Source organism: Capsicum annuum, chromosome 7 (assembly GCF_002878395.1).
Source record: "Capsicum annuum cultivar UCD-10X-F1 chromosome 7, UCD10Xv1.1, whole genome shotgun sequence".
NCBI classification, from domain to species: domain Eukaryota; kingdom Viridiplantae; phylum Streptophyta; class Magnoliopsida; order Solanales; family Solanaceae; genus Capsicum; species Capsicum annuum.
The window spans coordinates 6593892-6608463 of record NC_061117.1 but is presented as its reverse complement, the minus strand read 5'-3'; the positions used below and the strand labels follow the sequence as shown (position 1 = coordinate 6608463).

The window sequence follows — 14572 nt, the reverse complement described above, 5'->3', positions numbered from 1 at the left end:
ATGTTTTTAAACTCACAAGTTTAAAAACATGGTGGCTAGTTTGTGGCTTTGGCTTTTGAGGCAATTGCTCCTGCCCCCGTCACATTTATCTTTGCTTCCAACCATTAGCATATGTCATTGACTTGCTGTATCATTGACCCAAACTCAGCTTATTAAGAGTGACTCTGAAACAAACATAGTATTTTTGTTTTGTCGTGTTTCTCAAATAAACCCTTTGAACCTTGGTATTTCCATGAGTTCCCCGACTTCTCTGTTGACAAAACTTTCTGCATGCCCTTTTTGGGCTCACAATAATGTCTCTTTCATGTGCTAGCTTTTGCCTTGCTGTGTGCAATTAAAGAAGCTGGTAGCCAGTTTTGAAATCTTTTCTCACTTGTTTTGACACGGACTTGACTCAAAGACAAGAAACAAAAAAAAGAATGACAATTTTTGTTTTGATAACTGACTTAAGAAAGATAAAATTAAAATAAAGAGAAGAAAGAAAAGACAATGAATGTCCCATTTTAAAACAAAGAAATGAAAAATTCATCTAAAAATGACAGCCAACACTAATGATTATGCCATGCATTTTGAATTAAGCAGCTTGATCTTTTCATCTAAACTTTCTACCCATTGTTGTTGAGTTAATGTCCTTGAAACTGAGTTGTTTTCTTAGGTCAATTGCATTTAAGACCCCATTTAGCTAGTGGCGCCTTGAAGAGTTTTCACCAACAAGCTTCTTTCATTTTATGTTGGCTCACTATTGCCTTGTGGTGCCCGTGAGGGTTTTCACCAATAAGACTCTTTCATTTTTATTTCTCTCAACTTACCATAGCCTTATGGTGCTCGTAAGGGTTTTCACTAATAAGACTCTCTCATTTTTATTTCTCTTTTGATTCCCTATGCTGAGGAAGACAAATAGTTCCCAAATGCATCATCATATCCCTTGCATGCTCAGCCTTAATATTCTCAAAGATTGATCTGAAGGTCTTTCTTTGGTTATAACTTGGTTTTTGGATAAGGTTAGAAAGAAAGGATGACATGGGGCCCAAACGACACTTGAAGTGGGGTAGGACTTACAACTTTTGAAATCGACTCAAACAATGAGGATTAACTCATGCCCCAGTTTCTTTTGACTGGGTGACTCTAAATTATTTACTTGGTTGGATCGAGCCCTGAGTAGGGCAGCCTACGTATCTCACCCCCGAGAGAGGAGAATCAGGTCATGCGTGGTTCTGGCAGCTTGTTTTTTTTTCACTTGATTCTAAGTTTTTTTTTCTTTTGCTGACTCTTATCTCTTTGGGACTTTTCTGACTTTATTTTTCTCGACGCTCTTCTTTTCCTCCTTTTAGACATATTTTTCTCTTCTCTTTTTTTTTTTAAAAAACTTTTCTGACTCTACTATTTTGCTCGACACCTTTTATTTTGAGCTTTGTTGACTCTATATGATTTCAAAAGAGGGATATGAAAGAAAATAGGACTAAAGCTCAAATGGGTAAACAAAGGATGACATGATGTTTGGATAGTAGAATGAAAGGCCATCGTCATATCAATCCTTAAAAATGCAAGTACATATCATGCCATATGAAAATGAAAGATAAAGATCATTTGTGGCACTTTAACAACACTAACTTCAACTGAGCATGTATGTCACTTCTTTTTCTACACTTATCAAACATACAACTTCATTTTCGTTGTACATTCTTCATGCTGAAGGACTCATGACTTCGTGGAGCTGATTTTCTTCCTGTTCCTTTTGACATAGGATTCCACATTCACTACTTGACCTAATTGAGATATGTCTTTCAATTAATGAACAAGTTATTATCACGATTTTCAAAATAATAGCCTTAATTTTCAAAGAAGGTTTCAACTTGATCACCAAATGCCCCAGCACTCTATTTATTTCCTTAGATGCTCTCTTTTTCTAACTTTAACCCTCTGATTCAATGTTCATTCTTAAACTGGATGTTAAGATCTAGCTGTAAATTTCACTAGCATATCATATCACTAGAGTCAACATAAAATGTACTATGTAAAAAAAAACATATTTAAAACACAAAGAAAAAGAGGACACTCCATTTAATAAAAATGAAAGATAGAAGGGTTTGAACATAAACGACAAAGGGACAAAACAAGATAGATCCCGAACTACAACCCTGAAATAATTCGAAAAATAAAAAAAAGACAAAACAAACTACCAGACCTCTTCCTAGTAGGGAGATAGGTGAATTCTCAATTGCTTAGCCTTACAACTTAGCCGCTGGTTTGCATATCAGCATGACTAGAACTTTCCTCACTATCAATGTTCTGCACCATAATTGATCCATCATGAATCATCTTTTTAATTTCTTTTTTTAAATCTCGGCAATCTTCAATACTATGACCCTGAGCCTCAGAATGATACGCACATCGTGTGTTAGGATCAAAATTTCTTGAACGCCGATTAAGGGTGTGCCCAAGAAGAGGAGTGATCATTCCTTCCTGTACCAATCTCTGTAATAAACTGGCATATGACTCTCCAATTAGTGTGAAGCTATCTCTCGACTTCTGCCTCATTTCATTGTTTGGCTTGGATAGAAAATCTGGCTTAGAAGGGTTTTGGTATGTTTGTGAAGTTAGAGGATGACTCTGGGGCGTTGGGGTATGCCATTGTGGGTAAGATGAGGGTTGAACATGTGGTTATGCATTATACACTGGATATGGATGTGGAGGAACAGAGTATAATGGATTTTGGGAGTGATTATGTGGATCCTGGGCATAAACTTGATCTTGAGCCTGAGATCGTCGATGACGTGGTCTTCTTGAACTTTCTTGCTGTCCAACTATAATTGCAGATGCATCTTTCTCATTCTTTTTATCCCCAACACTTCCTGAACCCTTTTGAATTACTTGAGTAGTCGCTTTCAATATTGCAAAACTCACAATGCAACCAGTCTTAATTCCCTCTTCTATTATCTCCCCCATTTTAAGGACCTCAATGAATGGCTTGCCTAATACAGGTAACAAGTGTTGATAATATGTTTCGTCCTGCGCTTGAATAAACACCTCCACTATTTTGCTTTCTTTCATTGGCGGTTTTACTCTAGCAGCTTGTTCGCGTCATCTGATCGCATACTCTTTGAAACTCTCAGTATTCTTCTTTGTTATACTAGTTAGGGATTTTTCGTCAGGGATCAACTCCACATTATATTAAAACTGTTGCACAAATTCGTTGCTAGGTCATCCCAACTAATCCATTTATCAATGTCTTGGTCAACAAACCATTCTGAAGCTAGACTTGTAAGACTCTCACCGAAATATGCCATGAGTAATTTTTCCTTCCCTCCAGCGCCCCTTAGCTGGTTGCAATAGCGTCTCAATTGTGCTACAGGATTGCCATGTCCATCATACTTCTCAAACTTCGGCATTTTAAAACCAAGAGGAAGATGTACACTAGGAAACATGAACATATCTTTATATGAGATACTTTTGTACCCCCCAAGTCCTTGCAAGTTTTTCATAGTCAGTTCCAAACTTCTCAATTTTCTGGATATTTCCTCTTGTTCTTATGTCATAACAGGTTTCTCAGTGTTAGGAGGAAATTCAGGTGGTTGAGGGCAATCGTAAGGACCAGTCGACTTAAATGTAGGCTCGAGAGCATAATGCTGATCACTAAAAATATTCAATGCAGGCTCTCTTGTAGAGTAGCGAGTCACAACTTGTGGATGAACATTAAAAGTAGGAGGTGGGGGTGTCACCGCAAAAGCATGAACAGCAGCTGGAGCCAAGTATGTGGTAGTCTTGGATTGGGGAGTAAGGAAATGAACATTGGAAGTGGTTGGATATTGTTGCCCCGGAGTCGATCCTGATGCATGTTGTGGCATATCAACAAAAATGAGAAATTATGCATGTGACACGGGAGGCAAGCTACAAAAATATTCCAGATTATCAGTGGGAACTGGAGGAGGCGACAACCCATTAGCCCAAGCTTGATGCATTTCTATTATTTGTCACCTTAATTTTCAAATCTCTTCATTATCTCCTACATTCTCATTCCCCGAACTCCCTATCTGATTAGTGACAACTAACTCGGTATCCTTGTTGGCCATAACTTCCTTTGTGACTTGGAGCAATATGGAGGACCAGCCAAAATGCCACAAACCAACCACCTTATACTAACTGGACAAGAGATAGCAAATGTGTTAGAGTTCAATGATTTTTCAAAGCCTCTTTTTAATTTATTTATTTTTTTGAAAAAAAATCACCGAACCCTAGAATGGCGCCTATGTATCTCACCCCGAAAGGGGAGAATCAGGTGTGCATAGTTTGTGAAGTCTTGCCAAAATGGCCAATTAAACTCTTTTTTCATTATTTTACTTGAAACTTTAAGAAGAAAAGAAAATAACAATTTGTCAAAAGAATTGACGAAAATCTTTTTGCATTTTTTAATTTTAAAATACCTATACAAAACGAAATGTATGATTACCAAAGAAAAATCTTTTGGGGTTTTCAATTTTGAATTTCATATGAAAATGAAACTTGAAACTATTAAAGGAAAATCTTTTTGTAGTTTTCTCTTGAAGATATATATGAAACACCTACTCTAAATAAAGAGTGAAGAAAATCTTTTTTTGAATTTTTTGGAATAAGATCAACCAAAAATAAAACCTACGACTATTAAGGAATTTTTTTTTTGTATTTTTATTTTCAAGACATGTATGAAACACCTACTCTAGATGAAAAGTGAAGAATTTTTTTTTTTTTGAATTTTTTAAATAAGATCCCCGAACCTATAATAGGCTACCTACGTATCTCACTCCCGAGAGAGGAGAATCAGGGGTGCGTAGTTCGTCCAGATTGGATAATTAACGATTAACTAATAAATTGACCCTAACTTAAGAGACACAACCAAAAACAACGTATAAAAACTTTTTGGATTTTCAACTAGACACTTCAACTAAGACTGACACCACCAATTAAGAAGAAAAATCTTTTTGGTATTTTTGCTTTTGACAAATAAGTAGAAAAGGCAAACAAAACCCTCTTTTTTTCTTCTTTCTTTTTTGTTGAACTTACGGAACTTTGAGAAGATAAATGCAAAACGTAAAAAAAATCTTTTTGAGTTTTTGGATCGTGAAGAACAAAAGTCATAAAGAACTCTAAAATAAACTACGACATTCCTTTTGATTCATTCTTTTCGACTCACTTTTTCTATTTTTTTCTTTTTTTCTTTCTTTCTCTTTTTTTTTTCTTTTTTGTTTTTTGCTTACACACCTTACTCCTAACAAATGTTTTCTTTTTTCCAAATCAGTCCGTCAAATGACCACGTTACCCTTAAAGATGCAACAGTTAGCACGTAGGGATGCTTTAGAGGTGAGTCTCCTATAAAGGGTCATGTGGGTCCCCCTAGGTCTTAGTATGATGCACATAAGTATGACCTAAAGGCTGACCTACGTTGTGGTTCACTAACAAGGCTGTTCGGGGGAGCGTATGGTCGATAGTGGCTGCTTTGCTCTCCACCTACTCCATAACACCGACAGCTCCCCCCTAAAATAAGGGCGACTCAACTAGAGGTCGTGTACAACAAGTGTACTACGGACTTGTTGCAGAAAGAAGGCCTGGGGGTAGACACATGATACCAGATATAAAAGCGGTAACATATAAGATAAATACTGTACACAAAGAGCATGAAAATGCACAACAGTGATAACAATAACACAAACAATAATCACAAACAATGTTTATGCACCCACAATGTCAAACAAAGCCGATACGACTCCAAAAATAAGATCGAATTCTGAAAAGGTCCCCAGCAGAGTCGCCAGAGCTGTCACACCCCTTTTTAACTCCAAAAGATTTATATTGTAAGTTTCGAAAGGGTTTTATTATTAAAGTGACAAAAGATTGAAAATTTGTTTCGAAAAAGGATTATTTACATTTAAACTCAAAGTCACCACTTGGCATAGATCGGGTGTGCCAAGTCACCTTTGGAAATCCCTTTCAAAATATTTTGACTCTTAAAACTGGTTTGCTAACAGAGATTCCGGCTAAGGAATTCTGTTGACCGAGGGGAAGTTGTTAGGCACCCCTCGATCCCGTGGTTTGACCACGGTCGCTTGGTAGAGTGTATCGGCTAAATTTGACATTATAAGTGTATAAACCACACAAAAAACACATAAAATAATCAATCAAACGCATAAAACAAAACAAATCCAAAATATAGTGTCCAGTCCAATTATACATTCCCGAAATAGAAAAATGCTAAGATATGTAATCCTATTCTAAATTAGTCCTAGACTAAACTCCAATGCCTCACCCGATGCCTCAGGCCTTCATATTGAACGTCCTCCGGCTACAAAATACTTTGGGACATTTCCCGGTGAATAAATACAATGTGTCTCGGGGTATTCCCCGTCTAAATGAATACATTTTCCATATGCGAGAAAAACAAACCATTCCATAAACATTTCAAACACTCAAACAATCCATAAGTTCTAAATTCACCTACCCAAGCCTACTATTTGCCTACGTTTTTGCCGGTCTTATCATGATACTACCGTATTTCAACCATATTTATATTTAAACCAAATTAAACCAAAAGTCTTTAATCAATCCAAATTCAACATTTTATCAAATTCTCAATTCCGCCCCAGATCAACAATTTTAATTCTCAAGAGGGTTCACTTCATCACATGATTCATAACTAAAAAAATAACACGAGCATTCGTTCACCAACAACAAAGATCACTTAATCACACAAATGTCCAATCCGATGCACCAGACACAATAAATAATGAAGTAAAAGAAGAGAAGATTAGAATTGGACCTCAACTTTCGATTTCAATATATCAGAGATAAAGTCGCAGCTGGAGCACCTCGATTCGAACCTCGATAATGAATCAAACCAACTCGGTACCGAAAAATAGCCAACTCGTACCAATTTAAAACCCTCAGAAAGAAGAAATATCAAGCAAATCGAGACTAAACCTTGTCGGAACCAACTCGAATTTCACCGAAATTAAACCAATAGGACTGATATAACACCGATACGCCGTTTAATGGTGTTTTCGGCTGAAACAATACAACAGTCGCCGGCTAAACATTTTTCCGGCCAAACTTGTTAGAACGAACGATCGAAGAACGCGATTAGACGGTAGATCTCGGTGGTATTGGTGGATTTGGGGTTCATACCAGTGGTTTAGGGTTTTTTCCGGTGACAGTGAACGAGAAAGTGACTGCTATGCTTTTTCCGGTAACGATTTCGGTAGGAGTTTCGTCGGAGAACACATACCTCACTGTCTTCGTTGCTCTTTCAGTCTCTCTCTCCCTCGCGGTTCTCTGCTCTCTCTCTCTTTCTCTGGCTTTCGTGTGGGTACGGATTACTGTGCAGATATGTGTGCTTAAATGAAGAAAAAAATGGAGGAAAATGGAGTTGTGGGTGAATCGTGAAGAAGAAAAGGAAAGGAAAAAAATGGAATTCTCTGGAATGGAAAAAATGGATCCTGCTATATCCCAAAACAAATGCCCAAGAAAAAGAAACGTGAATGGGGTGAGGTCATACGGGGTTAGGGATTAGGTGGGTAGGTGGGGTAGTGAGGTAGGGGTGGGGGTAGGTTGTTAGGATTAGAATAAAGTTTGTTAGGATAAGATTAGGAATTTATTGAATTTTTGTTATTTTTGTATTTTTGTGGGGTATAATCATATGGGTGAGGGTATATTGTAAGGTGAGCTAAAAATGAATAAAAATTCAATTTTGGGAGGACAAAATTAGGTGTCTACATTGACAATAAGCTAAAAGTTATACGTTAAAAATGCTAATTTATGACTTTTGACTTATTTTTTCATTGCCTACGTGCTAATAAGCACTATAATTTAATCCAACACTATAAAAGTACTTAAAAGAAATTTTAGCTTAAAAACACATAAAATACAGGGTATAATATACCACGATATCTTGATAATATTTGAATTAAACAATAATGATTAATTAACGGATTGCAAGTTATTTGAACATAAAATAGATTCTTGACATTATCATTGGTAATATTCACAGTCGTTACCAAAAATACATTAATATATGGTAATATTCACAGTCATTACCAAAAAACCATTAATATGTACCATCAAATTTTAAAAAATTTATAAAAATATACATATAAATTTTTCAGTATAAGAAGATTGCCTGGTATTATCATTAATAATATCGTCAATCCATTCAATCACGTTATTCCATATATATATATATGATTAGACTTTAGGCATATCCACATCACCATCACAACATTCACATTTTGGTAATTCAATTATGTTCTATCTTGCATATAATAAAAACCACATAGTTGGTCCAACAACAATGTTTTATACACGTTGTACCAATGATTTATATGCTAATTAAATTTGGGGAAAAGGCGTCAATTCTACCCCATACTATATAAGAAAAGTTTAAGCCACACCTAAATTATATAAGTCAACTATTACACACCTTAACTATATAAAAGTGATATTATTATCTCCCCACGACCCCTATTCTAAGGCGCGTGTGTTACACTTATTTTAGGCGCGTCCAGCCTATTAAATAACAAAAGTAAACGGCTAAAAACATTAAGGGAAAAGGCATCATTTCCACCCCAAACTATAGTCGAAAAGTCGAATCCACACCTAAACTATATAAGTGACCTATTACACACCTTAACTATAAAAAAATGATATTTTCTACTGACGAGGTGCTGACGTGGCAGCGCGTGTAAAACACTACACCACATGCAAGTGGTGGTAGCCTGCAAGTGGTGGTAGCCTGACAAGATGTAAATAGTTTCACTTTTTTATAGTTTAGGTGTGTAATAGATCACTAGTATAGTTTAGATGTGGTTTTGACTTTTCGGGTATAGTTTAGGGTGGAACGATGCCTTTTCCCTTAAATTTGAGAGGTTACTATACTGACCATGATAAAGATGGCCTAGGAAGATCCAAAATCAAATTAGAAAAATGAACTTGTATTTCACATAGATATATCGATAAAATCGAAGGTTTCAACAATATTATTACTCATCAATGTAGTTACATTCAAGAAAAAAATTTGTACCTCAATAACATATATACCATCTTGCTTTATATATGTGACTGGTGAAGAAAGAGTGAGTAATAAAATATGGCTGCACTAGAGATTTGGTCAACCATTTTGGCTGTTGTTGTTGTTGGTTCTAATTTTCATATGTGTTGTGCATCGCGTTATGTTTCAGTTCATGCTTCGGTGTCTACTTCACCTTTGTCTGGTCCAATGCCACCCTTAAACAGGCCACTAGTCCCGGGGAGCTTTGCACCATCCGCGCCTGCATCCCCTATACCACCGGTCATGCCTCCACCTCTGAGCACTAGTTCACCACCCCCACCTTCTGTTCCCACCATTCCAATACCATCCGTGCCTCCATTTCCAGGCGCTATTCCACCGTCTGCTCCTTCTCTTCCCATCTTACCTATACTGTCAATGCCTCCATTTCCAAGCACTAGTCCATCGTCACCACCTTTAGTTCCAGGCTTGTCTATATTTCCAGGATCACCTGGTTTACCGTCCTCACCTCTAATTCCAGGCTTGCCTATACCGTCACTGCCTCCATTTCCAAGCACTAGTCCATCGTCCCCAACTCTAGTTCCAGCTGTACTGTCTGTGCCTGCATTTCCAGGCTTGCCTAGTTCACCATCCTTGCCTCTAATTCCGGGCTTGCCTATGCCATCGATGCCTCCATTTCCAAGCACTAGTCCATCTTCCCCGCCTTTCATACCTATCTTCCCTCCATTTCCAGCTACTAGTTCACCATCCCCACCTTACGGTCCAATCTTCCCAGTACCATCCATGCCTCCATTTCCAGCAACTAGTCCACCGTACATGCCTTCAATACCTCCCCCTATTTCACCATCCGCGCCTCCTGTTCCCTACTCTAGTCCACCTTCACCATCCAAGCCTTTAGTTCCTGTCTCTACTCCACCAATGATGCCTCAATCTCCAGCTCCAGCTCCTATTCCACTATCTATGCCTCCAGTCCCCGCCTCTGTACCATATCCTGATACACCCATTCCTTCTCCCGGACCTACACCTACACCTTCTGGCGTCAAAGCTGCATACTGGCCTTCTTGGCTAGCTGAAAAAGTTCCTTCAGAAAGCATCCCTACTGCATATTTCACTCATATTTTCAATGCGTTTGCTGTGCCTGATAACACATCATTCCAGTTGCTCATAAGCCAAGCTGACAAGCAATCAATGATTAACTTCACGTCCACCATCCATTCCCATAGCCCTGCAACGAAGGTCATGCTATCGATAGGAGGAGATACAGGTTCTCCAATACTCCCTAATATGACGAGTTGCCAAGATAATCGCTTTGCATTCATCAAATCAACAATTGATGTAGCCAGATCTTTCGGATTTGATGGCCTTGATCTTGATTGGGAATTCCCTGTCGAATCAGAACACATGCTGAATCTAGCATTGCTCCTCAAAGAATGGCGCCTCGCCATCAACATAGAGTCACTATCTACCTCCAAACCTCCACTCATCCTCTCAGCTGCCGTTTACTTCTCTCCTGACTCTCTCTTATCGGGTACATTTTATCCCGGAGAAGCTCTAAGCAACTATCTTGATTTCCTAAGCCCTATGTGCTATAACTACCAAGGTTCTTGGGACACTTCAGCAACTGGTGCTCCAGCCTTGTTATACGATAAGTCTAGCAATATTAGCACGAGCTACGGAATTTCATCCTGGAAACAAAATGGGATTCCTTCAACAAAGCTAGTCATGGGAATTCCCTTATATGGAAATACATGGAAATTGAAGGATCCAAATGATCACGGAATCGGCTCCCCTGCAGTAGGAGTTGGCCCTGGAGCTCAAGGAGAAATGTCATATGATGAAATAGTAACATTCAATTCGGAAAACAATGCCACAATAGTATACAATAACGAAACAGTTTCAACATATTCATATGCTGGAACAAATTGGATTGGCTACGATGATACTAATTCAATCAAAGCCAAGATTAAGTATGCTAAGGCTCAGGGTCTTGGTGGTTACTTTTTTTGGGCACTAGGCTTTGACAGCAACTGGACTCTATCTGAAACAGGTAAAATTCATGAACTTCTTACATTTTTAGACGTAGATTTTAAGTTCTACGCACTAACGGTCTAATTTACACAATCAGAACACGCGTAAGGTAACAGGCAACATACATTTTGTCAGCGTATATAACTTAAACCTTTAGACATATGTCAGCATATTGTTTATAAATTATGGCATTGACAGTTGAACCGGAACTAACGATTGTGCATAATGATTTCAGCTTCTTCGGCATGGGATGAGGATATCTGAGGTGCAGCCATACGTGCAGGATAGGTCTATGAGAGGGAAATTCTTATCGATCAATGGATTGTTTGATTGAGTTTATTTAATATACCCTTCATTTCTATATTCATAAATTGTAATAACAATTGAACTAGAGTATATATAACAAGTTCCAAGCTAAAAGTTTGTATTTTCTCACAGTTATAATAAACTTTATTAGTTGAAGGTACATATAACTAAATGGTACAACATATATATATATAAATAGTGCATAACTAAAAAGAAGATGAACTATTCAACTTCAATACACTTTCACAGACAAATTCATTTCCAAGAAATTTTATGAATTACAAAATATATAGAAGTCCTCAAAAGCTAGTGGATTTGGCAAAGGAAACATACTTGTTTTCCCCTTCATCTCTTAGGAAATAATCCATGATTGTTTAGCTGCATAATAAGAAAAAGAATAAAGTAAGTCTGTAAGAAATTTAATCAATTCTGACTTAGTAACAATCGATATGGTAGATCTTTCTTTTAGCAGGATTTAACTTATATACTGCAGCAACATAAATTGTTTAATATTGTCGTGTATTTTAACATGTTGAAAGATGTAACATCTCATGTTTTCATGTTACTAATCCCACCTTTTATAGACGGTTGGTTACATGTAGTTAGTTACCTATAGAAACACTATTCATAGCAACAGTGATATGGTAACATCGAAAATAGAGTAAATAATAGAAATAATTTCCAAAATAGGACAATAAACGACATGTGTAGCCCATCGAATATAAGTTCTAGTTGTAACGCGCGCAGGACTGACTTTTCAAGAAGTTATAGACAGTGAAGACGGCGTCATATGTTGATTATTTGGCAGAAGTTTCAATTGTATTGACTTATGAACATTTGTGCAATACAGACAACTTTTGTCTGTGAGGCAGAACTTATTGCCAATTGAGCAGGTTCACTGTCTCTGACTTAATGAAAAGTCTTGAACTTTTGCCTCATACGCAAAACTAATATATGCGCGATAGACAACATAGGTTGCAAATCACATGTTATAACAAGTTAATAGGCGCTATAGTGTACGAAAATCTTGATACTGTTAGTGTAAACAAGTTACCTGTTCTAGAGATTTTCCAATCTTTGTCACCAGCAACAGCCCAAAAGAAGTACCCTCTAAGTCTTTGTGCTTGAGCATACCTTAACTTTGTTTCAACAGACTTAGTGTCATCAAAGCCAATCCAAGAAGTTCCGGCAACCGAGTAAGCAGAAACTGTAGCAGAATCATATACAACCTTAGCATTATTCTCCTCATTGAACTTCTCTATTTCCCTATAAGTCATTGTCCCTTCATCGCCAGGACCAACACCGACTGCTGGTGCACCAATTCCATCTACATTAGGATCTTTCAATTTCCATGTCCTACCATAAAGTGGCAATCCCATGATCAACTTGCTCCTTAAGGCCCCTGCCTTGATCCAAGTACTTAGTCCATAACTTGTGCTAATGTTACTTTTCGTGTCGAATAATGCTGCTTGTGCACCTGTGGCAGATGTGTCCCATGATCCGCGATAGTCGTAGAACATTAAGTTGATCCAGTCTAAGTTCTTGTTGATTGAAGGCACAGGATATGATCTGAATTCACCCCATAAGAAGAAGTCAACAGAGAAGTAAACAGCTGCTGTGATCAAAAGTTGTGGCCTTCTTGTCTTCCAAGATTCTTTTTGTACCTCAACTCTCCATTGGTCTAGTAAAATCGCTAAATTCTCCATGTCCTTATTGTTTTGAGGGAATTCCCAGTCAAGATCAAATCCATCAAATCCGTACTTTCTAGCTACTTCTATGCTAGACTTTATAAAACTCAAACGAGAGGCGGATGTAGATGCCATACGCGAGAACCTAGCCGGTCCTTCACCTCCTCCCCCTACCGAAAAGAGGGTCTTCACGACTGGTCTTTTGGACCGGAGGGTGGAGGTGAAGTTGTAGAGGAGGGTGGAGGTTTCATCGTCGATATCGAATGTAAATGTTGTGTTGTTTGGGACAAGGAATGCATAGTAGATGTGAGTGAACAAAGATGTGTCTATAGATGATGGTGGGAAAGTTGAAAATGCCCATGAAGGGTAATATGCACCTTTGACACCTTTAGATGAAGGAGGATGTGTCATGACACAAGAAAGGGAAAGACAAATGATAACACAACATAGCAAAATGTTAGTTTTAGGACTAGCCATTTTTATTAAGAAAATATACAACTATATGATTGTTTGTTTATGTTACTTCTCTATTTATAGGACAAATGGAACCATGATAATTGATGAAGGTCAAACAGGGAATATTTTTTTGTTTTTATTGGTTTGGTATTAAGGAATTGGCTGTTTCTATTTGGCGACAAGACGTGAAAAACACGACTTGGTATGTGTGGATAGAGTGAAAGATTACCTAAAGGAATTGCTACCAAAAAGTTGATATTTTTGACTAGTTAGTTATTGGTATTGTCCCACTTCTCAATGGACTTAATGCCTTTTTGACATTATTTTTTTCTTCTCTTTGGTGTTCGATACTAGTATTGAATCTCGATTAAATTAGAATTTGTATTGAAAAGTCCAACAATGGGAGGTAAAATGCGAGCTTGAATCCGAGATTAAATCCCGATTTATACCGGAAAGTCCCACATTGGAGGTTCCTTTTGACATTTTTTTTCCTTCTCTTCGGTGTTTGATATTAGTATTGAAGTCCGACTAAATCACGATTTGCTCTGAAAAATTCAACAATGGGAGGTAAAAGTGAGTTTGAACCCGGGATGAAATCTCAATTTATACCAGAAAGTCTCACATCGAAAGTTAAGCATGTCCTAATAAACGTGACATGTATCGAAATCTAAAAAAAAAAAACAGTCTGATGCACTAAAACTTCTGTTATGCGCAGGGTCTGAGTAAGGGCTCCACCACAAGGGTGTATTATACCAGACTTACCTTATATTTCTGTCAGAGGCTGTTTCCAAGACTTGAACCCCTAACCTCTTGATCACATGACAATAATTTTACCGGTTAGTTCAAGATCTGTATCAAGATCTCGAACCTAAAATATTTAATTAAGAATGAAAGAGTAATTACAGCTCCATCATAATTTTTTATTGGTGTGCCCTTTGACTAATTCAAACTCTAGAAGATATTTTTATTTTAATATAAGTCAAAAGAGGAAAAATTCATAATACCTCTCCCTTAGGGGGGTTAAAGTTTGACATGCACCTAATGTAGTTGTCCCATGTAATTATTA

At 37.5% G+C, this 14572-nt stretch overlaps 3 protein-coding genes across 3 annotated transcripts; 1 reads left to right on the top strand and 2 right to left on the bottom strand.

Annotated features, from left to right (window-relative positions):
* Positions 1-8941: 8941 nt before the first annotated feature.
* Positions 8942-9901, bottom strand: LOC124900005 (PE-PGRS family protein PE_PGRS16-like). Its single transcript, XM_047415155.1, has one exon. It carries the CDS (start codon positions 9736-9738, stop codon positions 9202-9204), a length of 537 nt encoding a protein of 178 aa, XP_047271111.1. The 5' UTR covers positions 9739-9901; the 3' UTR covers positions 8942-9201.
* A 45-nt stretch (positions 9902-9946) lies between these two features.
* Positions 9947-11140, top strand: LOC107877661 (class V chitinase CHIT5). Its single transcript, XM_016724347.2, has one exon. It carries the CDS (start codon positions 9947-9949, stop codon positions 11138-11140), a length of 1194 nt encoding a protein of 397 aa, XP_016579833.2.
* A 323-nt stretch (positions 11141-11463) lies between these two features.
* Positions 11464-13675, bottom strand: LOC107877662 (nod factor hydrolase protein 1). Its single transcript, XM_016724348.2, has 2 exons — positions 12417-13675; positions 11464-11740 (listed from the first exon to the last, which is right to left on the bottom strand). Exons 1-2 carry the CDS (start codon positions 13525-13527, stop codon positions 11715-11717), a joined length of 1137 nt encoding a protein of 378 aa, XP_016579834.2. The 5' UTR covers positions 13528-13675; the 3' UTR covers positions 11464-11714.
* Between the last annotated feature and the right edge of the window lie 897 nt (positions 13676-14572).

What these genes read in the sequence shown, in the direction of transcription:
- LOC124900005 (XM_047415155.1), bottom strand. Translation starts at nt 9,738, where the DNA reads ATGAAAGGCGGGGAAGATGGACTAGTGCTTGGAAATGGAGGCATCGAT.
- LOC107877661 (XM_016724347.2), top strand. Translation starts at nt 9,947, where the DNA reads ATGATGCCTCAATCTCCAGCTCCAGCTCCTATTCCACTATCTATGCCT.
- LOC107877662 (XM_016724348.2), bottom strand. Translation starts at nt 13,527, where the DNA reads ATGGCTAGTCCTAAAACTAACATTTTGCTATGTTGTGTTATCATTTGT. An exon ending in TTGGAAAATCTCTAGAACAG is followed by an intron (nt 11,741 to 12,416) that starts GTAACTTGTTTA and finishes CTTATTATGCAG; the next exon opens with CTAAACAATCATGGATTATT.